We start from the raw sequence: 26,321 nt of genomic DNA, 5'->3' as shown, positions 1-26,321 counted from the left end.
ACCACTGTTGTAGATCCACACAGCTCTTTGTGGGGTTACTGGACAGGATAAGAAGTCCATTTCAGCTTAGAAGATTTCAACCTGGATCACATCGTGCATCCGCGCATATTACAAGCAGCCAGGTAACAGCCCATTTTACAAGAGCACAATCTTCCTCAATGGCCTTCCTGACCCAGGTCCCAATCCATGATTTCTGCAGAGCATCGATTTGGACATTGGTATAAATGGTTTTGTCCCTCTACATCATTACCCAGCAAACTAGAGACGACACTGAGCTTCTGCAATCACCAAGTCCATGAACTCTAATCCTAGTACCTATGGCACTGCTTGGTAGTCACTTAGGGTGTGTCTTAACTACATGGCTCCGTTGATGGAGTCATGTAGATTAGGCTGATCAGCAGAGGGAAATGAAGCGACGCTCCCACGCCGACCTGAAAGCCCTTTATCGACCTCCCCGTTATGCCTCGTAGGATGAGGTTTACCGGGGAGGTCAATAAAGGGCTTTCATGTCGACGGGGGAGCGTCCAGACTGCCCCAATCTGCCAACAAGCAGCTGATCGGCAGAGCAGGGCAGCCATTTAAATTTAAATGAAGCCGCAATGATTTAAATTGCAGCTTCATTTCCCTTTGCCGAACAAACAAATCTACATGGCTCCGTCGACAGAGCCATGTAGTCTAGACGTACCCTTAACGTGGAATGGATATAGGTAAGCACTTGGAGAAGAAAAAATGCTCACTAACCTTTCTGTAACTGCTGGTCAACCAGATGTGTTGTGCGTGTCAATTCCATGACCAACTTTCCTTCCCCTCTGTCGGAGTTGGCTGGCAAGAGGGGTGTGCGTGGATATTGGGTTGGCCAGACAGCTCACACTGGTACATGAGCACACGGTAGCAGAGGGAGCTACAACGAACTTGACGGTTACTACAGAGGGGAAAATTTCTGGTGCTCATGCTTGAGTGCATGCACATCTAATCTGGAATTGACATGTGCAATGCATCTCGAAGAACAAGAGTTACAGAAGGTGAGTAACTGTTGCTTCTAACTGGAGCAGGTGCAGAGAAGAATTACGAGGCTGCTCAGGGGAATGGCGGACTTTTGACAGGAGACTTGAACAAGAACAACTGAGGATCAACAGGCCATGAATAGATTCCAGGCTGGATATTAGAAGAAGGTTTCTCACCACCCGAACAGTGAGGATTGGGAACAGCCCCCAAGAGGAATTGTGTGGGGAGACAACTTAATTAGTTTTAAGATGACAGCTGCACAGATTTATCAGTGAGTTGTAGGATGGGCCTGATGAAGTGGAGAAACTGTGTTTGCTTTCTTCACTTTGTTATGTTGCAAGTGAGTTCTGCTGTCCTGTAGTAACTCTGTGTGTGGGCCTCAGTTTCCCTGGGCACTGCACCGATAGTGAGATGGTGGTGGGCATTTACGAGTGACATCCTTCCCCGTGTACACAAAGGCTGATGCTTTCTATAACCTGAGCCTGAGCGAGGTGTGTGACCAGGCAACACTTTTTGCCACAGAAGCAGAACAAAGGCAGGAAGTGAGGTTGACTGTAGGGGGAGATGTGCTGCTGAGTGTGTGAATGACTTTTGCTTGCTTGGGGGACAGAGATAGGGGACAGGGCTGTGGGCTCCCCCCCCCCCCCCCCAAGATGGATTGTACTGACTGATTCTGGTTCCTGTGCTGACAAGTCTGTTCTACTCTGTGTCCCTGTGAACTAATAAACCTTCAGTTCTAGCTATTGGCTGAGTCTCACACCTGCCTGTGGATGGGAATGCAGGGCCTGGTGGCTTCTCACACCTCGGCGTCATGGGGTTGCTTGTGATGGTGGGGAACAGGGCTCAACAGCCTTGGCGCTCACTTCCAGTGTGTGTCTTGTAATCTTAAAGCTCATGTTTCAGGGCTTCAGTCAGTCCCCTGTAGGGGTCAGGAAGGGAATCTGCCTCCCACATGTATATTGTTTTAATCTCTTTCCTTTGAAGCATCAGGAGTAGCCATAGCTGGACAGGGAGGGGCCACTGGACAGGGAAAGTCAGGGCTGTGAGGTGGTGATACAGAGCATGCTCTTTTTTAGTGTTGCAATGTGCACAGCCATATTCCTCCCTTCCTTTCCTTCTTCCTGGTGACTGTATTTCAGTGGGTAATGTATGTAGTTTGTATTATAGCTTTAGGTTAATGAAATCCTTGGAAGCAGCACACAACATAAATACAAAATGTAATCTTTGTCTACTCCTTATGATTAGAACTCCTTCTCCCATACCTGGATTTTCTGGAACATTTATTTGAAGTGGGTGATTTTACTGTTTTAAGAACAAGTTCTATTTTTCTACTGGCATTAGAGTCCCATTTTCATTATTACAAAATAAGATTAATTTTGAGAAAATGCAGCTAATAATCAGGAGGGGAGAAGGCAGTGGAAATTAATCCTAACCCTCAAATCCTCCATGGGAGGAAGACAGCTGAGTGACTACATGTAGCAAGTTAAGCACCACAGAGCAGGTGCTGTTTTACAAATTAAAGGGGGGCATAACAAGAAGAAGTGGGAAAGAGAGAGTAAATTTAGTCTGATCCTCAGGATAACCCTCTTCTCAGACTGGGATGTTGCCTGCCTGGGGTCATGGTAGGGATCCTGTCCTTGGGAATATTGCAAACTGGATTGATCACAATGGGGTATCCTGTAAGATCGAGTCCCCTATACACCATGGTTTGGCAGTTGAGTTAGTAGAAAGCTTTTCACCTTTTCCTCGCCACACACTCCCGTGAGAGCCCTGCATTCCCCTCACAGCAGGAAATAATCTCTTGTGTTGGGCTATGTCTGCTCCCCTATAATAGAAGAGGGCCAAGTTGTCCAGATCAGTTAGCCTTACTTCACGACAAGGAAAACAGGCTGAAATGATCATTAAAAGTAGAATTACAAAACATCTGCATGACCACGGTATGGCAAGTACAACAAAGCGCCTCCTTAACCTTGGTGGATCCCGTGCTTTCAGGTGGATTACTCATCTCAGTCACTCACAGCAGCTCTCAGTTCAGACACCAGCCTGCTGTTTGTTGAGCTACTCTCATCATTGGCCAGCATGGGAAAAAGAGGGGAAACAAACTTCATAATCTTTGTGGCCCCTCCCAGTGGTAAGAGAAAGCCTTGTACCAAAACCAGTCTCTTTCTAGTACTGAAATGGGGAGCTGGGGGGAGGGAGCAGGAACCCAGACCTACCCTCTACTCTACTTGCCCCTTCTATGGCATGAGGGAGATCCTTGTGCATTTCTACCTTGAGTGCACAAGGTTACAGCCCCTCTAGAAGCTCTTCTCCCCTCACCCATTGATTTATGTGCATCCCATCTGAGGCCCCACAAAGTCCAGGGACCTCCTTGTAAGACTTAGGGATGTAAAATTACAATTATTTTTCTAATCAAATAGTCGACACAATTTGCATCGACTATTCAATTAGTCGATAAGGGTGCTTCTGCCTTTGCAGAGTAGCAACAGCCCCAGGGCTGTTGTTACACTTCAAAGGCAAAAGCGTTGCAGGGCATGCAGGGCTAGTGTGGGACTCAAGTAGTCCTCCACTGGCCCTGTGCTCCTGCACTGTTTCAAAGTGGCAGTGCTGCATGGAGCCTGGGGTAATGAGTCCCCAGCTGATCTGGGCTCTGTGCGGTACTGCCTCATTGAAATGCTGTGGGGAGCCCGGCGTCAGGCTCCACGCGGCGTTTCAAAGCACCAGCACCACGTGGCACCCAGGATCAGCTGACCCTGGGCTCCACATGGTGTTGCTGACCCTGGGCTCCACATGGTGTTGCCGCTTCGACAATGCTGCGTGCAGCCCAGGCTCCCAGCTGGCCTTGGCTCCATGCAGAATTTCAAAGCGGCAGCGCTGCGTGGAGCCCAGGGTCTGGCCCCAGGCTCCATGTGATGCTGCCACTTTGAAGCACCACATTTTCTTCCCTCTCCCTCCCCCCCACTGTCTCTTTCTGATAGCCAGCACTCCTCCATCCCCTCTTAAAGAAACAGAGCTTTTTTGTGTTGCAATGGTTTTGGGGTTTTTTTCTTCTCAACAAATCGCGCCGGGGGCCTTTGCAAATAGCTTCTTTCACACTGACAGGCATGAACACAAAGATTAAGGCAAGACTGCACAACATACAGGCCTCATTTAAGTCAGTTCTGCCGATATTAATAAAATGCAACATTTACACAATTTCCACCCTTATGACAGCACTTTTACTGAGCAAAGACAGCCCAGGAATGTAACTACTAAAACACACATCAACAGAAGACCATTATATTATTGACAACTTTTTTGTTTTAGCTCCCACCTGTGGGCCTCAAACAAGTGGGCTGGGCCGCGTTTTGAGTAGCCCTGTTGTACATTGTCAATGATGCGCTGAAAAGGTTTAAGTTGCGGGCTGTAGGCAATGACATCCTGTTGACATCGAAAGCTAAGTATAGGACACTTCCAACCCACTCAATTCACCTCATTAACACCAGGACTACAATATTTTTCTCCCTTTCCCTGCTTATTTCTGAGAATCCCATTTTTTTTCCTCCACTCAAGATCATCTTATCTGAGGAAGTGGGTTTTGCCCAAAAAAAGCTCATGCTACTAAATATATGTTTGTTAGTCTCTCAGGTGACTGCTCGTTGTTTTACAGGTATTTAGGCTCAGCGTCACAGAGCCTAACTTTTAGGTGCTTAGAAAATCACAGGAACACATTATGATTCACAAAGCCAGTCAGATGCCTGAGCTCATGTACAATGAATTGGGGAGAAAAGTATTTTAGAACTAGAACTGTTGCAGAACATGCCCAGGAATGGGTGATAATGATAATAAGAGTCTGGGGAAAACTTCTGTATGAAAGGAGAGTGAAAAGCAACTACCCTGCTCCAAGCAGGGACTGATCCTGAAAAGGAAGAAGAACTGAAACTCCATGAAATCCATTTGATTCTTTAATTATTGCTGTTCATTTTTAGAGTCTGTGGTGATAAGTATCAGGACCTTAAGAGAGTGACATAAATGATTGTGACTGTGTAGTTAGGAGATGAATAAGAGGGAACATATTAGGGGCATATGAAATGATGAAAATCCAGACAAAGGGAGGTTCAGTGTAATCAAAAGGCATCAAATTTAACACTGGCTATTCATGATTGACCATTGAAACTCACCACCACACGATGCTGCTGAAGCCAGGAGCGGAGCAAGAATCCAAAGTGGATTAACATTAACATTGTTCCTGCAAGCATCCACTGAGATGCTGGACAGACTACAAATAGGGTTACAAACCCTCATCAGCATGAACTAACCACTGTTTCACAGTGATAGGGAGAAAGTTCAGTATTACCCACTAGGGGTTTCTTGCCCTTTCCTCTAGAGCAGCATGTACTGGCGTCTGTCAGAGCTGAGCCACTGTCAGATCCAGTCTGGCAGTGTTCGTATTTCATCTACTGTTACTGTCTTGCCCATCCTATACTTAACTCCTCCAGCAGCATTGAAGGCTTGAGCACCTGCCTCTGTTTCTGCTACACATGGTGCTTTGGCAATTGGAGCAGGTAGGAAGCTGACACAAGTCACTTCAGATTCCTGCTGCTGCTGTAGAGATGTTGGCACCAAGGAGTCCAATCTGATAAGCAAAGTCCATGCAATGTTAATGATGAGATGTAGAGAACAGATGCTAGGCTGCAGCTGGCTTAGTTTTCCCTTCCTGTGCCTTATATGAGGCTTCATACAGATCCAGCCCAGATGGGTCTTTCAGCTGATCCTGAGGTTTTGGTGTGGGCTGGAGAAATTCCTCTTGTCATGAGGAATGCAGTGGTTATGGGAGCTCACTTAGGACCCTGCACTTGTGTATTGTGTTTGGGGGAACAGGGAGCCTGGTGCTTCAGTTACTGCATTTCAAAGAGACCAAATTAGAACTGACTTGACATGTTCTTGTCAACATGTTTTTAACTGAAAAAAAAAAAAAGAAAATTGATGTTTTTGTTAAGATGTTCAGTTTCTGGTAAAATGCTGAGATTTTGGAAACTGGGAATATTTTGAGTTGGGTTTCTGTAGAAAAACTGAGGAAATGTGCATGACGAATTTAGAAAAAATGCATTTAAAAGTCTTTCCTCTGAGAGAAAATTTCAAACCAGCTTGAGATGGGCTCCTGATGCCACTGAAGACTGTGCTTCTTCCCACCTCCAAACCACGGCAAAGGAGGGGAGAGGGAATGCAGACACTTCCCAGTTGTCTCTAACTCAGTAACATATTTCTGTTCTGTATTTGGAGGCTTCTCTTTGACATGCACGATTCTGGCCTTTCACTTTGATGCATGCAGGTGTGCATAAAAAATGTTTGGCATTCCATGTGGGGGAACTCTATGTTAGCCCTTGGCTTGATGGATAAAAAGGAACTGATCACAGAACTAAAAATTTATAGCAGCCTAGGTACAAGTGATCATGACTTGATCATATATTTAGCATGCAAACAGAGTAAAGCCCAGACTAGTAATTTTAATGGTGCTTTAAAAGGACCAATTTCACAAATCTGAAAACAATTATGAGTCAGATCAACTGGGAGGAGGAATTTAATCAGAAAAACATGAATGATATCTGGGAATGGTTTAAGATCAGTTTATTAGATGTCCATGAGCAGGAGAGGGCAATAATTTTAAAGGGGAGCTACTTCACAAATGTTTGAAGTGGCCCTGAGCTGCCCTGGGAGGGGCGGGGCCTTGGGCAGAAGAGGCCGGGCCAGAGCACTTCCATGTAAACCTGCCCATGGAACCTGATTGGCCTGGGGGTGGGAGAGTGTGTGAAGTCTCTCGCTCCCTGCCCCCGCCCTGCAAGGGGCTTATGGCACTTAGATTGAACTGCCAGCTGGTGATTCACTCTAAGCACTGTGCGCCCCAGGCGGCAGAGGAGACTTTGCGCAATCCCCTGTCCTCAGGCCTTACTGGGATGGATCAACCCATTTGGAGGGCTGAATCCAGCGCATGGAGGATCTCTTTCCCCCCCCCCCCCACCCAAGAGCCATAATTGAGGAGGTTCATATTGGTTAAAATACCCTGGTTGAGAGGGGACGTGAAGTGTGTATATGTGAAAGGAACTTAAATTTCTTACTGGTACTGTTGTACCACAGGGGGTGAGGGAGTGTGGTGAGCTGTAAGAAATTTAAAATCTTACCTGTACAAAATTTAAATGTAGGGTGTTCAGGGCATAGGCTTCTGGCGTGGGGGTGCAGGAGTCAAGGTTGGGGTGTGTGAGGAGGGGCTCAGGGCAGGGAGCTGGGATATGTGTGGATGCAGGGGGGCAAGGTTGCTATTTAGGAAGGATAGGGGGAACTCAAGGCCCCTTCCCCTCATACCAGGAGGCTGCTTGCTCTTCCCTTTCATCATTCTCAGGGGGTGAAAGGGGAGCTAATAACGTGGGTCACTCACTTCTCTGCCCCCTCCCCTCCTTTCCCAGCCAGGAGAGGGAGGAATGAACACTTGCTACGCGCTTTGTTCTTGCTCCCAGGTGGGAATGGGAGCAGCAAGCAGCATCTCTGTATAAATCTCAGAGGGTGGAGGCTCTTCTGCCTCCTCTAAATGGTGCCGGGGGGGGGGGGTGTTGGGGCAGCTCCAGACCAGTAGGGAAGTGCATCCCCAGATGGCCCCTTCAACTTACCTGGCTGCTGCTTAATAGGAAGCCCTGGGAGCCCAGCTAGTAGTGCACCCTAACTCCTGCAGCTGAGTGCCCAGCTGGCTCTTTCTTACTGAAAGCACATCGGCTTTTTTTCACCTCTGTGTGTATATATGAACGTGTATGTGTATTTAGAAAAATGGATGGAAGGAAGGGAATGTTGAAGGCAGCTTTCTCTCTTGGGAAGTTGACAGGGAATGAATATAGATCAGAAGCTTGTAGAAAATTGATAAGGGAATACAAAAAGAAATTATGACCAACAGAGTTAAGGACAATAAGAAGTCATTTTAAAAGTATATTAGGAACAAAAAGAATCCTGATGGTACAGGTCTGTTATTAGGTAGAGATAGCAAAATATCAATAATAATACAGAAAATGCAGAAATGTCCATTAAATATTTCTGTTCTGTATTTGGGTGAAAACAGATGATGTAATCATACCATATGATAACACTTTTCCTAATCCACAAATATTTCAGGAGGACGTTAAACAGCAGCTCCTAAATTTAAGAAATCTCAGATCAGTAGGTCCAAGACCAAGTAGGTCCCCATTAACTTACATCCAAGAGTTCTAAAATAGCTCACTGAGGAGCTCAACCATTAACGCTGACTTTTACTAAGTCTTGAAGTGCCAGGGAAGTTAAAGACGACTAAAAGAAAGCTCATGATATGCCATTATTTAAAAGGATAAATGGACCTGAGTATTGAAGGCATGATGGTCTGATGTTGATCCCATGATAAAAAAAATGGCTTGGCTGTTGCAGGACTCAATTAGTGAAAATTTCATGGAGGGCAACATGGGTTTATAGAAAATTGATCCTGTCAAACTATCTTGATATCTTTTTCAATGAGATTACAAGTCTGATTGATAAAGGTAAGAGTGTCAATGTGAAATTCTGACATTTGACTTGGTATCACTTGACGTTCTGATTAAAAATCCAGAAAGATCTAAAATAAGCATGGCACATATTAAACAGGTTAAAATTGAGCTTGACGGGTCTTAAAATGTAACTCTAAATGGGGAATCATTATTGGATGGATATGTTTCTAGTGGGGTCCCTTTTTATGAATGACCAAGAAGACAATCTATTTACTGATAAAGTTTGCAGATGGCATAAAAATTGGGGGAATGGTTAAAAAATAAAGAGGAGAGTTCACTGATACAGTGTGATCTGTATTGCTTGGTGATCTAGGTGCAAGCAAACAGTATGCATTTTAATATGGTTAAATGTAACTGCATACATCTAGGAACTAAGAATGTAGGTGTACTTACAGGTTGGGAGACTCAATCCTGGGAAGCAGTGACTCTGGAAAAGACTTAGGGCTTATGGTGAATATCCAGCTGAACACAAGCACCCAGTGTAATGCTGTGACCAAAAAGGCTAGAGTAATGCTGGGCTGCATGAACATGGAAATCTCTAATATGAGTGTAGAGGCCATTTCGCCTCTGTATTTGGCATTGATGTGACCGCTGCTGGAATCCTGTGCTCAGATCTGGTGTTCAGAGTTTAAGATGGTTGAAAAACTGGAGTGGGTTTTGAGAAGAGTCACAAGAATTAGTAAAAGATTAGAAACCCTACCTTATAGGGACTCAAGAAGTTCCACCTATTTAGCTCAACAAAGAGGTGGGTAAGTGGCGACTTGATTACGTCTGTACCTACATGAACAGGGACGGATGAGAGTTTTGCGGGACCCAGGGCTGCACAATTTCGTGGGGCCCCCCTTTGGAGAAAAAATAGAAAAAAGGCGTCAAATGCGCACATTGAAAGCTATTTTCATATTAAATGTGAATTGGGTAAATTTGATAAAAACTTAATGTAGTTGGATAATTTTTATTTTAATTATATTGTAATTCATTCTTAAACACAATTCTGCATTAATAATTAAAAATTATCATTTGTATTTAAGTCTATTATATCTGTCTAGCTCTTTTGGCAGCACATTCTTCAATGATGTCACTACAGTCCATTTCTTTACACAGGTCGTTTTCAATGGATATAATCGAAAGACCTACAAAACGCTCCTGGGTCACAGTAGATTCTCTTTGGCTGCCCATGGCTGGTATTTGCCAGGCAGCATTGGGTGTTCGGCAGCCAGGCAGCATTGGGACTTGTGGGGGCCAGGTGTAGTGTGGGTGTTGAGACTTGGGGAGGGAAGGGGGCATGTGGGTGTTGAGACTTGTGGGGATGTGGGTGTTGGGACTTGGGGGGGCAGGCGGTGTTGGGGGGAGGCAGCATGTGGCTGTTGGGTGTTGAGGGGCCAGGCAGCATTAGGTGTTGGGATTTGGGGGGCAGGCAGCATATGGGTGTTGGGACTTATGGGGCAAAGCAGCATATGGGTGCTGGGTTTAGGAGGCAGGCAGCAGGTAGGTGTGGGATGGGTAGGCAGGGTGTGGCCACGTGGAGGATGGCGCACAGATGGGCCATAGGGAGGACCAGCAGGCAGGGGTGTCTGACTCATCAGACAGGCCAAAATGACCATTTCAGCCTCTCAAACAGCTCCTGGCTGGGCAGGGGCAGCTGGCTACTCCCCCTGCTCCCAGGGACGTGTGTGTGTGTGGGGGGGGGGAGCTCTGTCTGTGGAGCTGGGTCGCGCTGCGCCCACGAGTGGGGGGAGGTGGGGATTGGCCGGGGGAGACGGGGTCTTCCTGGCGGGCGGGTTGCTCTGCCCCCGGGCATGGTGGGAAAGGGGTCTGCGCTCCCCGTAGGGGAAAGATCGCGCCACCCCCAGCCTCTCTCTGGGCGGGGCAGGAGGGTGGAGGAGCGGGATACCCGGGCGCCATGGCCAGGCGTCGCCCTTCGCCTCCATGGCAATGAGCTGCTGCCGTGCACGCCACTGGCTAACGGAGCCGCTCGTGGACTCGCAGTGAAGGGCAGCAGCAGAGGAGGCTCCAGCAGATAAGGGCAGCAGCGGCAGATATACGGCAGGGCGAGCGGGGCTGGCGCGGGGCCTATTGAAACGTGGGGTCCAGGGCAGCTGCCCCACTCGCCTGCCCTATATCTGCCGATGTACATGGGGAACAAATATTTAAGAGAAACATTCACCATGAACTGTGGTAGATTCTCCATCATTGACAGTTTCTGAGTGACTCTCTTTGGCACAAACTCACGTGCACAAACAATGAAAGCTGTGACTAGGCTGCCAAATATGTCACAGGAGATATCTCACACAGGGTCTGCAGGGTAGAGCTTTGCCTGAGAGCAACACATGAGCAACTGCCCAGCACTTCCCTGTGAGTCTCAGAGGGGGAACCTACAGTTTAGTACTAGCAAGCTGCTTTGAACTGGTCTGATTGAAGGAAGCTGAGCTTGGATTGTTGCAGAAGCTCCCTTTTCAGCTTCTTCATCTTAGATGTCAAGTTTGGGCAAAGGAGGAACCAGGAGATTGTTGGAGGGTCATACTGGGAGACTAGGGACCAGACAGAATAACTGGCTGGCTCAGCTGCTCCCTTGTAGCTGTTTGCAGCTCCCAAGTGCTCTTGTACATGGGCTTGAAGCAGTGAGTTCAGTGCTCCCAGAGCAGTTACTGTAACAGGAAGTGGAAGCTGCAAGTGACATTTGGGCCACAGGTTGTAATAGTTCAGTTTAGTTCAGTGTCATCTTGGTAATGAAGGTCTGGGTCACTATCTTATGGTCTAACCCAGGGCTACCCACCATGTGGCACATGGCCCATTTGTTTACAGTCCATGGTGCAGTTTGGGTTTACACGGGGTTCAACACACATGGCCTACGGGTGGGATCCTTTGAACATGGCCTCCACTAGGAACCCACTCCACAACAGCGAGTCAATATAATGGTCTTCTGTCGATATGTGTTTTAGTAGTTAAATTCCTGGACGGTCATTGCTCATTAAAAGTGCTGTCATATGGGTGGAAATTGGGTAAATATTGCATTTTATTAATATCCGCAGAACTGAAGTAAAGGGGGCCTGCGTGTTGTGTAGTCTTGCCTTAATCTTTGTATTCATGCCCGTCAGTGTGAAGGAAGCTATTTGCATATATTTGAATATATATTTGCATGGATATGCAACCACATTTAAGTTGTGGCCCTCAGCATGTGCTGTGAATATCATTGTGGCTCTGAGGATTTCAAAGTTGAGTAGCCGTGCTCTACCCAAAAGTGACTGTCCCCTCTTATGATGTAGGGATTTAGAGGGCAGATCTACACAGCCATAACACCTACAGATAGCATGGGTCAGCAGACTTGGGTTTGGACTGTGGGGCTATAAAATTGCAGTGAAGACATTTGGGCCCAGGCTGGATCCCAAACACTGAGGGTATGTCTACACTACAAAGTTAGTTCGAACTAACGGACGTTAGTTCGAACTAACTTTCCTAGGCGCTACACTAGCGCTCCATTAGTTCGAACTTAATTCGAACTAACGGAGCGCTTAGTTCGAACTAGGTAAACCTCATTTTACGAGGACTAACGCCTAGTTCAAACTAGCTAGTTCGAACTAAGGGCTGTGTAGCCCTTTAGTTCGAACTAGTGGGAGGCTAGCCCTCCCCAGGTTTCCCTGGTGGCCACTCTGGCCAACACCAGGGAAACTCTATGCCCCCCTCCTGGCCCCGGACCCCATAAAGGGGCACGGGCTGGCTACAGTGCCCGTGCCAGGTGCAAGCCTGCCAGCACCCAGCTAGCAGACCCTGCACCTGGCACGGCACAGAGCCACCCACCCAATGCCCCCCAGCCCACCCCCTCTTGCCGGGACCAGGCTGGCGGCTCCCGGGAGCTTGCCCTGGACCGCAAGAGGCGGGCACCTTCCTGGGCTAGTGCGGACATCGTGGACCTCGTCCACGATCTCCGCACTAGGCACAGGAAAGTGGCCGTCTAGGGCAGGAGAGCTGCCAGCCTGGCCACCCAGGAGCAGGTGTGCATGAAAATCAAGGGGGTCCACTGAGACCCCCGACCCTGAGCCCTGAGCTTACAATGGCCGTCCTGGGTCAGACCAAAGGTCCATCTAGCCCAGTAGCCTGTGTGCCGACAGCGGCCAACCCTAGGGACCCTGGAGGGGATGGACCGAAGACAGTGACCAAGCCATTTGTCTCGTGCCATCCCTCTCCAGCCTTCCACAAACTTTGGGCAGGGACACCACTCCTACCCCCTGGCTAATACCACTCCATGGACCCAACCTCCATGACTTGATCTCACTTCCCTTTCAACTCTGTTCTAGTTGTAGCCTTCACAGCCTCCTGCAGCAAGGAGTTCCGCAGGTTAACTATTTGCTTTGTCAAGAACAACAACTTTCTCTTACTAGTTTGAAGCCTGCTACCCATTCCTTTCCTTTGGTGTCCTCTAGTCCTTCTTTATGGGAACTCAGGAAGAACTTTTCTGAATGCACCCTCTCCACCCAACCCTTGCTTTTAGAGACCTCTATCCTGTCCCCCCTCCGTCTCCTCTTTTCTAAGCTGAAAAGTCCCAGTCCCTTTAGCCTCTCTTCATATGGGACCTGTTCCCAACCCTGATCATTGTAGTTGCCCTTCCCTCTCCCAGCCTCTCTCTTCCCCTCTCCCACCTCCTTTTCCCAGTCTCCCCAAGTTTTGTTCAATAAAGACAGATTCCATTTTTGAACACAATTGTCCTTTATTTTGTACATCAAGAAGAGGGGCTAGGGAAGGGTAAGTGGAAGGAGGTGAGGGAGGAATGGGGTACGAGCCCCCGATGGGGAGGACTAGGCTGGCTCTGCGGGCTTCTGGGGGTGGAAGCTCTCCTGCAGCCCCCCGATTGCCCCCTCTCTCCAGATGGCAGCCTGCGGCAAGTGCAGCCGGGCTGATGGCCGAGTGGTGTGATGTGCCCAGTGTGGGTACTCCGGGCACTCCAAGCCAGAACTTCTTTGCAAGCGGGGCACCCCTTAGAACTGTGTGTCCGGGGTGGGGGTCGGGACCCTTTAAGCGCAGCCCTCGGCTAGCCTGAGACAGCATCTCCATGCTCTAAGTCCTCCTTTTATGCCCTGCCGGCACTGCTTCCGGCCATCCTTAAGCCCTGTTCAGAGTCCACTCAATGTGGACTTGCTAGTTCGAATTAGCAAAACGCTAATTCGAACTAGTTTTTAGTTCTAGACGCGTTAGTTCGAATTAGCTTAGTTCGAATTAACTAATTCGAACTAAGTTAGTTCGAACTAGCGCTGTAGTGTAGCCGTACCCTGAGATCCTGTAAGGTTGAGGGCGGGGGGAGGGGGGGGTCTCAGAGACTGGGTTGCAGCCTAAGCCTCAGGATCTATGCTGCACATTTCTAGCTCCACATCCCAAGCCTTTGAGCCTGAGTCAACTGGTGTGAGACAGCTGCAGGTGTGTTATTGAAATGTAGACCCACCCGAGAGGCTCTCTCCATGGCAGCCAGAGCTCTCGCTTCACAGACAGAAAGGAGGGACCCTTTCCCCTTCCCGCTGGCAGACCAGAGCTGGTCAAGGAACAGGAGCATTGTATGGATCTGGGTGAGGTGAAGACATTTTGGCTCCCTGTGCTGGTATTGGACACCTGGATAGCCCAGTATTTGCGGCATGTGTCTGGTAAAAAACCCCACAGAAAATACCGGACATGTAAAATGTCCAGTATTTTCTGTTTTTCTCCAACGGAAGGCCATTTGGGACATTCTTCCCGTGCCATGTCTGGTGGGGGCAGGAAGAGTGTGTGGGAATTGAAAGGGGTTGTGACTTTTTTTTTTTTTGGTGCATTTTTTTTTTTCCTCAACAACTTCTTTTCCCCCCGTCAACCAATTTTTTCCCCCACTATGTTCGGTATTTTTTGTGAAACTATTTGGCAACCCTAGTTCCACAAAGCACCAATATTTTGGTTTTGTGAAATTCTGGTAGAAATAAATGTATCTCTTTTTCAAAAGCAGGCATGCTGGAAACTAGATGCTTTGGTTTAGAAAGGATGTGATTGAGTTAGCCAATCGGAATGGGCCAGGCAGGAAAATGAGAACTCACTCTGGGTTTTGTTGGGAAAGGCACCAGATGGCATTTCTTCTGAAGGTTCCATTGACTATTTTTCATAATGGACATTTTTGAAGAAACAAAACCGGTATTGTAAATCCATTTTGAAATGGGAATGTGGGGTGATAAAGATTTCCAATGAAGAATGTGGCCCCACTGTCGCTGTGAGCCCCCAACCTTGCAGCACTTCAGACTTGTCTGGATGGGCCCTTTGCCAGCAGATACATGGTGGTGTGTTCCATTCCATTGCACCAGCTGGGTCAGATGAGACTGCAGCATAGGTGTGAGGGATGGTCGCTTATTGAAAGCATCATCTCTTGCTAATCTTCTGACCAGCTTTATAGGCTACATCTACACTGCAAGGAAGTAGCACAGAGCCCAGGTCAAGGGACATAAGGGACAACGTTGGAAGCTCCTTCCCTGGAGATTTTAAAGAGGAGCCTGGACAGCTGGCTGTCTTGGATGTTTTTGACCCAACAAATCCTGCATCTTGACAGGGTGTTTGAAGACTCTTGCAGTCCCTTGTAGACCTGGGCTTGCGAGGCTTGCACTCTAGGGCTAAAATTAGCAATGTGTGTGTTCTTGCTTGGGCTAGAGCCTGTGATCTGAAACCCGGGGAAGGGAATGGTCTTGGAGCCTAGACCCCAACTCAAGCAGAAATGTGCACAGGCTGCTCTTTTTAGCTCATAAGGCAAGCCAAAGTCTGTTGACTCAGACTCTGAGACTCCCTGCGGCTGTGTTCTTTTGTTTGGTTTGTATTGTAGCCATCAGCACCCTGCATTGGACAGTCCTGGAGGAGGAGAATTGCCCCAAAATACTCTCCAAGGTGGGGGAGGGGAGGGGAACAGAACAGCCCAGGAGGGACTGCTCCAGCCCCTGTGAGGGCCAGGACTCGCAGCCAGTGATACTTGAGACATTTGTCTGCCTGCCTACTGGGTTTTAAAGTGGAGCCCTGGACTTTCTGGCTCATTCCAAGCCGTTGGGGTGGAGTGGCTCAGAGCTGTGGAACCCAGTTCTTTCCAGAAGAAGAGGAAGCCTTTGGCAGAGGGACCGAGGCACATGAGAATTGTAAACAGACTTGTGTGTTTTTCTTTGTGCAGCTTCTCTGGGTCTGTGTGCTGCCCAGGATGGAGGCAACAAGGCGTTGAGTGTTTGATAGGTAAGCACCAGCAAACCTTCTTTAGACACTGCTTCTTTCTCCTTCCTCAGAGCCACCTCTCCTCCCATCCCTGAAGGCCGTTCCCAGCACTACTGTATCTGAGTGCAGCTCTCCCAGCACCTGCCTGGCTCAGAACTCCATGTCCAGGTGGTTCCTTTGGGAGGTCCCTGCCTTTCCTTCCGTGGTCAGCGCTAACCCTGGGGCAAGACTGGGACCAGAAAACAGCAGATTTCTGCAGTGCAGTGCAGTGAGAGCACCCAGGGCGGCAGGCATATACCCTGACTCCTGTTGGCCAAGCGGCATTGCAACCAGGCAGGCTGGAGGTCAGTCTGTCCTGTGCTGGGTTCCCCTCAGACAGCTATTCACAGCTGACGTCCCTTCCCATTACAATGCCAGCTGCCTCCGTGAGACAGCAAAGTTCAGACATCAGTTCCAAAAGCAGTGTCTGGCTTTCCCTAGTCCCTGCCCTTCTGCCCTGATTTGGAGGTCTCTTTGCTGTTACTACTGACAGCTGTTTACATCCATAGCAAAGCCTTGTGAAGCTGAGCCAAGAGAGCCACGTACACTCAGGGGAAGAAGTCTACAGCAGTTTTTCCTGCATGAATCATTTTGAAGTGTTCCTCATTTAGGGTCCTTGTCACACACTTGGTTCTTCATTTGGGTCTTGGAGGAAGAATGGGCAGACCATTTACTCTGAATGCAAGTAGTCAGGGGTACTTTGGAGACAGTCCTTTCTGGCCCCGGGCACCTCCCCCGACTCTGGATCCACCATGTTTAGAATGTCATGGGAGTAAATCAAAGGGTTTCAGAGTGTACTTCACAGCCCCCCAGAAAGATGACGTAGCTAACCAGAGAGGCCTCGTCTCTGAGGTGGGGAAGGAAAAGAGAAGTGAAGGAGGGGGCATAGAGTCAGGAGGCGGAGAGAAGGAAAGGCTATGTGGCTGGCAGGTGAAGAGCTTCAATGAATGTAGCTAGAGCTCTAATGCTTGATGTTTGGCCTGACCCTGTCTGCAGCTAGTGGAATTAGCAAGTGATTGGAGTTTGGGGGTCTTACGAAGACCACTGTGGAAGGCAAGATCGTTAACATAAGGCACATTTTAGATACGGCAGGATAACAGTGGGCAATCCAAAGCATGCTCTTCATTACTGCAAAGAGAGCTGTGGCCAGGACTGCTCCAGGGCATAGTCATCGGAAGGTGCAGTTACAATCACCTATGTCAGTGGTTCTGAGCTCCAGGATAAACTCCCCCTGAGGGTTGACGCTTGGCTTTTAGCATCTCATAATAGAGGGCTTTGCCGAGTTCAGTTCTGCAGGAGTGTGTTGGGGATTGAGTGTTCTTGGAGCCTGCATTCCCAGAGTGCGACTGTGAAACGTTTTGGAGGCTATTTTAGGATTCCTGTATAACTTCCCGCAGCTCCAGCTGGCCCCAGTATCCCTGACTTCCTGTTGTGTGGTATGGCTCCTCGCTGCTCAGCGGCTGCGTGTTAGTGCTGGAGGAAAGGCTTCCTGCGTATGTGTGTTCTGTGCACAGCCTCATTCGAACACACCGTTCAGGCTGAGCATGTGTCATACAACTCCAGGGAATTCAGAGGTTACAGTTCCTGCAGGAGAACTGAGTGAGCTCCTTTGCATCTCCTGCATATGCAGAGGTAATGATTGCATAAAAGCCGATACCTCAAAGTTTGCATTTAACACTAATAATAATTATAATAATACTTTGCATGTATTTAGTGCCTTTTTTGATGCTTTTTAAATGCTTCATGCATTGGGGGATTAATTAACCTCTTACTGTCTCCATCTGGAAGTCTCATACCAGCTCAGTGTCAGTCAGGAAGACAATGCAGGTTTCCTCAGCTCCAGGCCTGTTCTCACACTACCTCCTTCAGTGTGGTGTATATAATGCAGCTGTATCTTTGAGGGCTTTCAATAGTATCCATCACCATAGCATTTTGGAGCTTCCCAGTTCTAGAACAACCTGACCTCCAGAATGATTTCCACCCCCAGCCTCCCTACAGCTCTCTTGGGCTTTGCCTGGGACTTGTGAACTGTACTATTTATAGCTATTGATTGTGGGTGCAGATGCTGTTGCTGAGGTAGCTGGAAGCTGGTCTCTTGCTAGCTTTACAGATTGGGACCCAGGCTGTGGACTGGGAGCCAGTGGAAGGAGCTGATGTGTGCATGGCAGCCTAGCCCATTAAAGAGCTGTTACCCTCTGTTCAGGCTGCAACGCCTGCATTGCATCTGCACTCAACCCAATGCACAGCCTGCAGGTTACCACGGCCCGTGCGGGAGAAGGGTGGGGGTGGCTAGTGAGGCATACACAGACTAGAGAGCTCCCTGGTGTCATGCTGCACTGTTCTGCGAGGGTGGCTCAGCTGCTCCTGCACCAGTGAGGTTCTACCCCTATGGGTGAGCTGTGGCAGGGAAAGGGAGGGAGAGCTGCAGCCATGCCGCTGTGGGAGAACAGGAACTAGCACAGCATCAAGCAGGGTTGGGAGAGCACTGAACAGGCTGCCTGTGCTGCTTCCAGCCAGAGCTGTCCTCAGCCTCGGCCTAGCCCCGAGCAGGGCCACTACCTCCTTGTGGAAGGGCAGCCAACACGTTGCTGCTGGCTGTCAGGATGGAGGAGGAGGAGGAGGAGGAGGTTCTCCCCAGAGCAGAAGGATCAGAGTCAGCGTAGGCACGGAGCAGCCACCAGCAAGGGATATGGTTCCAGTTTGGTCCTGAAGAGTCTTTTGCTGACCCTTCCAGTTTTTGCTGGGGCCAAGTGGCAAAGGAGAGGTGCCTGACCCACACCCTGCCCCCTGGGCCATGCTCCAGCAGAGTCCAGGTGGTGTGCTGTTGCCACGGTGATGGGAGCTCCATGAGAGGTGAGGCCTCCTGGAGGTTCATGTCTGTGACAAGGGAATCAGGCATCCTTCCTCTCCTTGGCCTGCAAATGCCCCCAGGAGTCTGAGTGGCTTCTCCCTGTGCTGCCAGCTGCTGTCTTAGCTGTGGCTGCCACAGGCTGCCTGCCTTGAGACGACGGCTGGCTGATTCTCCTTTTGCCATTTAGGTTTGTAACAGGACTGGCCCTTTCTACCTGTAGCTGCCATGTTCCATCCCAGGTTTTGCAGGAGACTTCCTCCCTTATGCTCTTGCAGCAATGCCGCTTACCCAGAGCCAGTGCAGGGCCTCCCTCACAACTTGATATCCTTCCCCGCACCCCCATCCCACAGACCTCCTGCCAGATGGCAGACAGCCATGGCACCCCCTTCTTGCAGGCAGCCAAGCCCTTGCTGTGGGGTTTAGCCATTGTCAGACTCTGTGGCAAGGAGAGGCTAAGGGGGAACAGCCCCCTTCTGTTTGACTGGAACCATACCAGACTGGACTTTTGCCTTCTCCCTCCACGGTGTCCTTCATCTTCTATCCAAAGTACCTGATTAGATGGCCAGAAGGCAGCAGTCCAAGATGCACTAATTGCTGTTCTGCTGCTGTATCCTGGCATTCAGGATCTCTCCCCTCCCCTCTCCACTCCACCAGGCATTTGCATGGATGTCAGTAACTTCCTGAGGGAGCTCTCTTGTTGGGAAGAAGAGCAATGGTGCTGCCTAGTGCCTGTTTTCCCAAAATGCTGGAGGATTTCCTCCCTTCCCTTCGCTAGCAGGCAGTGCTAAGCTCTGGCCTTGCCTTACCTTACCTTACCTTACCCTGCCCCTGGACAATGTCTCTTCCTTTCTCTCCGCAGCTGTGTGTGAGGGGAATTTCACCTGCAAGGAGAATGAGGTGTGCGTGAGACCCAGTGAGTGCCGCTGTCGCCATGGATACTTTGGGGCCAACTGTGACACCAGTGAGTATCAGGCATCTGTTGGAGTTGTGGCGCAGCAGCTCTTTCCTCTGTCCTGGCATCACCCCCTAGCAGTGACACAGTCCTGCCTAGCTCTGGGTCGTTAACCCTGGGTTAGTTCATAAGCAGTAAAGTCAGAGTGCAAAAGCTCTGCTCTGGCAGTGTTTCTGGCAAAAGAATCCAGGGAGCACAGGGTTAACTTACCATGCTGCATACCACACCAGAGATGTGAGTGTTTAATGGGGTGCTGGGCCTTTTGCATGTTGTGCTATGATTCCGAAAGTGCAGTAGGGAGTTTACTTGGAGTAGATACTCACTGACCCCTTTGCTGGGGTTCCAGGCTGAGGTGCTACAGGGTGCTTTTAGGGGGGCTCCGCTGCAAATTGATTGGCTTGCTCCTTGGCTAGAAGATAACATTTCCTATCTGGCTTACATCTTCAAAGAGAAGAGAGAGTGGAGCAGAGAGGTCTCTGTAGACTCTGGGAGCCTGGGGTGGGTTCTGCAAGGACCATGCTGGTGTGTGGGTGATGGTCACACTGCTCCAGCTGCTTAGTTACATGCTTCTCTGAGTTACAAGCATTACGCTGGAGCCTCCACGGAGTCAGGTAGGCAAATTCTGTGCCCATAAGTGATCATCCCTACAAACCCATCCCTGGATCTGTCGGTGGCAGGGCTAGAAGTAGCTATTAGATAAAACTTTACCCTTCAGAATCCTTGCTCCCATTCCAGCAGTGCTGCTTTCCAAGGTGCAGGCTCACAACAGTTTTTGCAAATCTTCAGAACTGTGTTTTTTCCAAAACCAGTCTATTGGACACTTTGCATAGCAGGCTCACCTCCTCCAATGACTGTTCCCCTCCCCTCCCTTCCAATCCCCATCCCCACCTCTCTTCCTGGGCCTGATCTCAGTAGCAGAGAGGCACTGAATACAGAATGAAAACTCTGTTTGGAAATGACAGCATTCTCTAAGTGAACTACAGAGCAGAAGCAAAATATTCCTCGGAGGCAGAAGTGCCTGAGGCCTTCCCCCAAATTCCCTCCCCCCCATCTCCTTCAGGCTGGCACCAGGAATGGAAAGTTTCAAGCCACAAAGGGGATTTCTGGGAAAGCAAACTGAGATGTTGTAGCTGGCTGCGGAATAACAAGCTTCTCTTTTTTCTTGTGCGTACCCCAGATAAAACATGAGAGGAAGACATGACGTGACATTGTTGACCCCCACAGCCTCTTGGGAGGGGGGGTCTTCATTTTATTTACCTGCTTCAGGACTGAGCAAAGCCTGACATGCTGCAGTAAGAGAGAGATGTCTGGCAAACCTTGGGGAAAGGTTGGGGCCAAAACGTTTTTGTTCGTTTAGTGTGGCCAGGAAAGAAATACTAATGGGCCTGTCCTATTCCTCAAATCAGCTTCCATTGGATTCAGTCATGCCAGTGATGTTAAATAGGCTTTGATTCCTCCTTACTCCATTTATCCCTATGGAGCCAGCCTAGCCCAGGCCAGAGAAGAGGCAGCTGGAGTCTGGCAGCTGGCTATGTATTCTAATGTTGATGTACTTACATTGTGCTAGCACAGTTCAGCCTGCAGAGCCAGGAGGGCTGACAAGAATACCCCTTCACACATGACACTTGCATCCCATGGGACTTGCAGCACTTGCATAGACAAATCACGTCCACTGAACAAACTCAGTCTAACCTGGGAGACACAATGAACAGGGCACCTCATAGCCACATTTTTAAAGAGCTGAGAGGGGCCGGTCATTACAGGGTGCATTTATTGCTTTCTGAAAGAGAGGAGAAGGTGTGAATCAGAACCCAGAATCAGGAGAAAAGTCCATGTGTCTCAGAACCATCCCATGCTGACTTGCTCCTGGCGGTGGCTGTAGTTCTTAATCTGTTCTAGGGCGTGGCAGTGCATAGCCCTGGGCTTACCACATCAGTTATGAAAGTAACAAAATTGCACCTCTTTTGTTACAAGGAATAGCGAACACACCAGACTAAGGATGTTGAGTATCGGGTAATTGACTGATTGAATAGTTGATGCATTTTGCATTAACTATTCGATTAGTCAGTAGGGCGCCTCCGCCTATGAAGTGCAGCAAGTGTTGCTACACTTCAAAGGCAAAAGCACCGTGTGGGGCCCAGGATCAGCTGGGGACTCCCCCACTGACGCTGGACTCTGTGTGGCACTGACACTTAAAAATACCATGAGGAATCTGATGCCAGGCTCCCCGTGGTGGCGGTGCACAGAGCCCTGGGACAGGTGGGGAGTCCTCAGCTGATCCTAGGCTCCATGTGGCGCTGCCACTTTGAAATGCCACATGCAGCCTGGGGACACCCCAGTTGGCCTTGAGCTGCATGTGGCTTCTTAAAGCGGCAGTGCTGCATGATGCCCTGGGTCTGGCCCCAGGCTTCAAGCTATCCTGCTGCTTTGAAGTACCTCCACTTCTTCCTCCCTCATTTAGGAAAAGGGCTGAGGCCGCAAGGGGAGAGAAGCAACTAGCTGCCTATCCTGTCGACTATCTGATAAGCATTTGCCACTGGTCCTTCACATGCCTACACCAGATCTCTCTCTCTGCTACCTCCTTATCTAGGCAGGCCATCTCCTCCACACCCCCAGGTAGCTGGAGATCAGACTCCCTCTCAGGCATAGGAGAAGGTGTGCTCAATTGATGGACCAGAGATTGCTTTTATGATGAAGCTACATGTGCAAGATGAAGCAGCTAAGCAGTAAGGAGGATAGAAATCATCCAGCACAACAAACATGTTCTCCTAAAAATAGTAACAAACGTCTACCAAGGGGAAAAGGCCCTTTGCAGTGGGAGAAGGGCAGTGAGAGCGCAGGCTTCGCCTGGAAGCCCTTGAGGTCAGCCAGATGGCTCCAGGAATTGTTGCTTTTGGAATCTGCACCAGGGCTGGGCCTCAGCCCTTTTTCCTGGGGCCTGCCCAGGCCTATGGTTTACAGGGTGCTTTTAGGGTTTTCTGCTGAAAATTGTTTGGCTTTCTCTTTCGTTGGGAGTTTACATAGTTTCCAAACGTACGCAGCTAGAGGTGCTGGCAAGGCTGCAGCTGCTTGTCTTCCTGGCCCCCTCTTCTTAGAATCCCATGTTTAGTGGCAGCCGGTGGGCACTGTAGGCTCTCGTGGGTCACTTAACTTGCTGGGGAAGAGCAATGTGCAGATGCAAAGCCAGTGCGCCATGTGCTGGGGAATTGCGTCTGCCAACAATGCACAGTTGCTGTTACTGACTGACATTCAAATACCCTGCACAACTCTTGGCATTGAACCAGGGCTATATCAGTCAGCATATGAGTGTGCTGGAGGGGGCTCCTTGAAACTTCGGTGGGGTGTGAGTGTGCATGTGTGTGTGCAGTCCTCTAAGGAGTTGCAGCTTGTATTTGAGCTGGGAAGATGGTGGCAGAAGGAGCCTGGTGACTGATCCAGGAACCCCTGCTCTCTCATCTTGGGTTTGGTGGCTGCTCAGCATGTGTTGGCATGTTGCTTGTTTTGCAGAATGTCCCCGCCAGTTCTGGGGTCCCGACTGCAAGGAAATGTGCAGCTGCCACCCCAATGGCCAGTGCGAGGATGTCACAGGCCAGTGCACATGCAACCCCAATCGCTGGGGGCCCAAATGTGAGAACGCCTGTCTCTGCAAGCATGGCAAATGTGACCAGAAGACGGGCAAGTGCACCTGTGAGCCCAATTGGTGGGGTCCCCAGTGCTCCAGCTCTTGCTACTGCAGTCTCAACTCCCAGTGTGACCAGCAGACAGGCACGTGCGTCTGCCAGCCTGGCTGGTGGGGCCGGGGTTGCAACAACCAGTGCTCCTGCAACAATTCGCCGTGTGAGCAGTTCACTGGGCGCTGCCAGTGCCGGGAGCGAATGTTTGGCCCGCGCTGTGACCGCTACTGTCAGTGCTACAAGGGGAAGTGTAACCAGGTGGATGGTACCTGCACCTGTGAGCCGGGCTATCGGGGCAAGTACTGCCGGGAGCCCTGCCCAGCTGGCTTCTATGGACAAGGCTGCAGGAAGCGGTAAGTGTGCAGGGCCTTGGGTAGGTATGGGCCCCCATTCTGCACTTGGCTCTGGCCTTCCAGTGCTCTTGCAAGTTGAATGCAGTCCCTGCTGCACTTGCCTTGTGCAATCATGGCTTGGTCTAAGAGCCAGTGATCCTGATGACAGTGGGATGGAGGAAGGGAGCCAAGACGAGTAAGGCGATGTTCAAATGATGGGTTGTGTCAAATGTTCTGAGTTGGGGGTCAAATTACAAAGCATCAATATAGGCAAATAATGCAAGGATGTAGGGGCAGGATTAGAAAGGCGAACACACAAAACAAGCTCAGTCTAGTTGGATAACTAGCTGGATAACCATTCTGAGAGAGCAGTTATTAATGTTCCACAGTCGTGCTACAAGGGCATAACAAGTGGGGTTCCACAGGGTTCAGTTTTGGGACCGGCTCTGTTCAATAGCTTCATCAATGGTTTAGACATTGGCATAGAGTGAACAAACTGGAGAAATGGTCTGAAGTAAATAAGATGAAGTTTAATAAGGACAAATGCAAAGTATTCCACTTAGGAAGGATCAATCCATTTCACAGATACAGAATGGGAAACAACTGTCAAGGAAGGAGTACTGTAGAAAGGGATCTAGGGGTCACAGTGGACCACAAGCTAAATATGAGTCAATAGTGTGACACTGTTACAAAAAAAGCAAATATTTCTGGGGTGCATTTAACAGGGCTGTTGTGAGCGAGACACAAAAAGTCATTCTTCCACTCTACTCTGCACTGATTAGTCCTCAATTGGAGTATTGTGTCCAGTTTTCGGTACCACATTTCAAGAAAGATGTGGAGAAATTGAAGAAAATCCAGAGAAGAGCAATAAAAATGATTCAAGGTCTAGAAAACTTGACCTATGAGGGAAGGATGAAAGAATTGGGTTTGTTTAGTTTAGAAAACAGAAGACTGAGGGGGGATATGATGGATGTTTAAATATCTAAAAAGGTGTTATAAGGAGGAGAGAGAAAAATTGTTCTCCTTGACCTCTGATGATAGGACAAGGAATGGGCTTAAACTGCAGCAAGGGAGGTTTAGGTTGGACATTAGGAAAAACTTCTACCTGTCAGGGTGGTGAAACACTGGAATAAATTGCCTAGGGAGGTTGTAGAATCTCCATCACTGGAGATATTTAAGAGCAGGTTAGACAGACACTTGTAAGGGATAATTTAGATTAGGGCTACTCAACACGCAGCCTGAGGCCTGTTTATTTGCAGCCCCCGGCCTGTTTATCTGTGGCCCATGGTGCTGTTTGGGTTTACATGGGGCTTAACATGTGGCCCACAGATTGGAGCCAAAACAAAAAAGTAATCAATATAATGGTCTTCTGTTGATGTGCATTTTAGTAGTTAAATTCCTGGACTGTCATTGCTCATTGACGGTATGTCTACACTACAAAGTTAATTCGAACTAACGAATGTTAGTTCGAATTAACTTTGATAGGCGCTACACCAGCGCTCCGCTAGTTCGAACTTAATTCGAACTAGCGGAGCGCTTAGTTCGAACTAGGTAAACCTCATTCTACGAGGACTAAGCCTAGTTCGAACTTACTAGTTCGAATTAAGGGGTGTGTAGCCCCTTAATTCGAACTAGTGGGAGGCTAGCCCTCCCCAGCTTTCCCTGGTGGCCACTCTGGCCAACACCAGGAAAACTCTATTGCCCTCTTCTCGACCCTGGACCCCTTAAAGGGGCACAGGCTGGCTACAGTGCCTGTGCCAGGTGCAAGCCTGCAAGCACCCAGCTAGCAGACCCTGCACCTGGCACGGCTCGAGCCAGCCACCCGATGCCCCCCAGCCCTCCCCCTCTTCCCGGGACCAGGCTGGCAGCTCCCGGGAGCTTGCCTGGGACCGCAAGAGGCGGGCACCCGCCTGGTCTAGTGCGGACATCGTGGACCTCGTCCACGACCTCCGCACTAGGCACAGGAAAGTGGCCGTCTAGGGCAGGAGAGCTGCCAGCCTGGCCACCCAGGAGCAGGTGTGCATGAAAATCAAGGTGGTCCACTGAGACCCCCGACCCTGAGCCCTGAGCTTACAATGGCCGTACTGGGTCAGACCAAAGGTCCATCTAGCCCAGTAGCCTGTCTGCCGACAGCGGCCAACCCTAGGGATCCTGGAGGGGATGGACCGACGACAGTGACCAAGCCATTTGTCCTGTGCCATCCCTCTCCAGCCTTCCACAAACTTTGGGCAGGGACACTACTCCTACCCCCTGGCTAATACCACTCCATGGACCCAACCTCCATCACTTTATCTCACTTCTCTTTAAACTCTGATCTAGTTCTAGCCTTCACAGCCTCCTGCAGCAAGGAGTTCCACAGGTTGACTCTTTGCTTTGTGAAGAACAACTTTCTGTTATTCATTTGAAGCCTGCTACCCATTCCTTTCCTTTGGTGTCCTCTAGTCCTTCTATTATGGGAACTAATGAAGAACTTTTCTTGATGCACCCTCTCCACCCCACTCATGCTTTTATAGACCTCTATCCTATCCCCCCTCAGTCTCCTCTTAAAGTCCCAGTCTGTTTAGCCTCTCTTCATATGGGACCTCTTCCAAACCTCTGATCATATTAGTTGCCCTCCCCTCTCCCACCTTCTCTCTTCCCCTCTCCCACCTCCTTTTCCCAGTCTCCCCGAGTTTTCTTCAATAAAGAGAGTTTCTATTTTTGACCACACGTTTTCTTTATTTTGTACATCAGGAAGGGGAG

The 26,321-nt window shown here is 49.3% G+C and overlaps 1 protein-coding gene across 3 annotated transcripts in view; it reads left to right on the top strand.

Moving 5' to 3' along the window:
* Positions 1–26,321, top strand: part of SCARF2 (scavenger receptor class F member 2) — a 101,127-nt gene that overhangs the window by 8,576 nt on the left and 66,230 nt on the right. For 2 of the 3 annotated variants that reach the window (XM_075898218.2, XM_075898217.2), the window contains exons 2-4: positions 15,694–15,752; positions 19,481–19,582; positions 23,081–23,600. In XM_075898218.2, the coding sequence (XP_075754333.1) occupies positions 15,694–15,752; positions 19,481–19,582; positions 23,081–23,600 (681 nt within the window). Of the gene's footprint in view, positions 1–15,693; positions 15,753–17,167; positions 17,403–19,480; positions 19,583–23,080; positions 23,601–26,321 lie in introns of those variants that run through there. The other variant, XM_089775290.1, reaches the window with a different exon arrangement.

This window comes from Pelodiscus sinensis, chromosome Z, assembly GCF_052426305.1.
Source record: "Pelodiscus sinensis isolate ZL-2025 chromosome Z, ASM5242630v1, whole genome shotgun sequence".
Classification (NCBI taxonomy): Eukaryota; Metazoa; Chordata; order Testudines; family Trionychidae; genus Pelodiscus; species Pelodiscus sinensis.
This window is presented reverse-complemented; position numbering and strand designations above follow the sequence as displayed.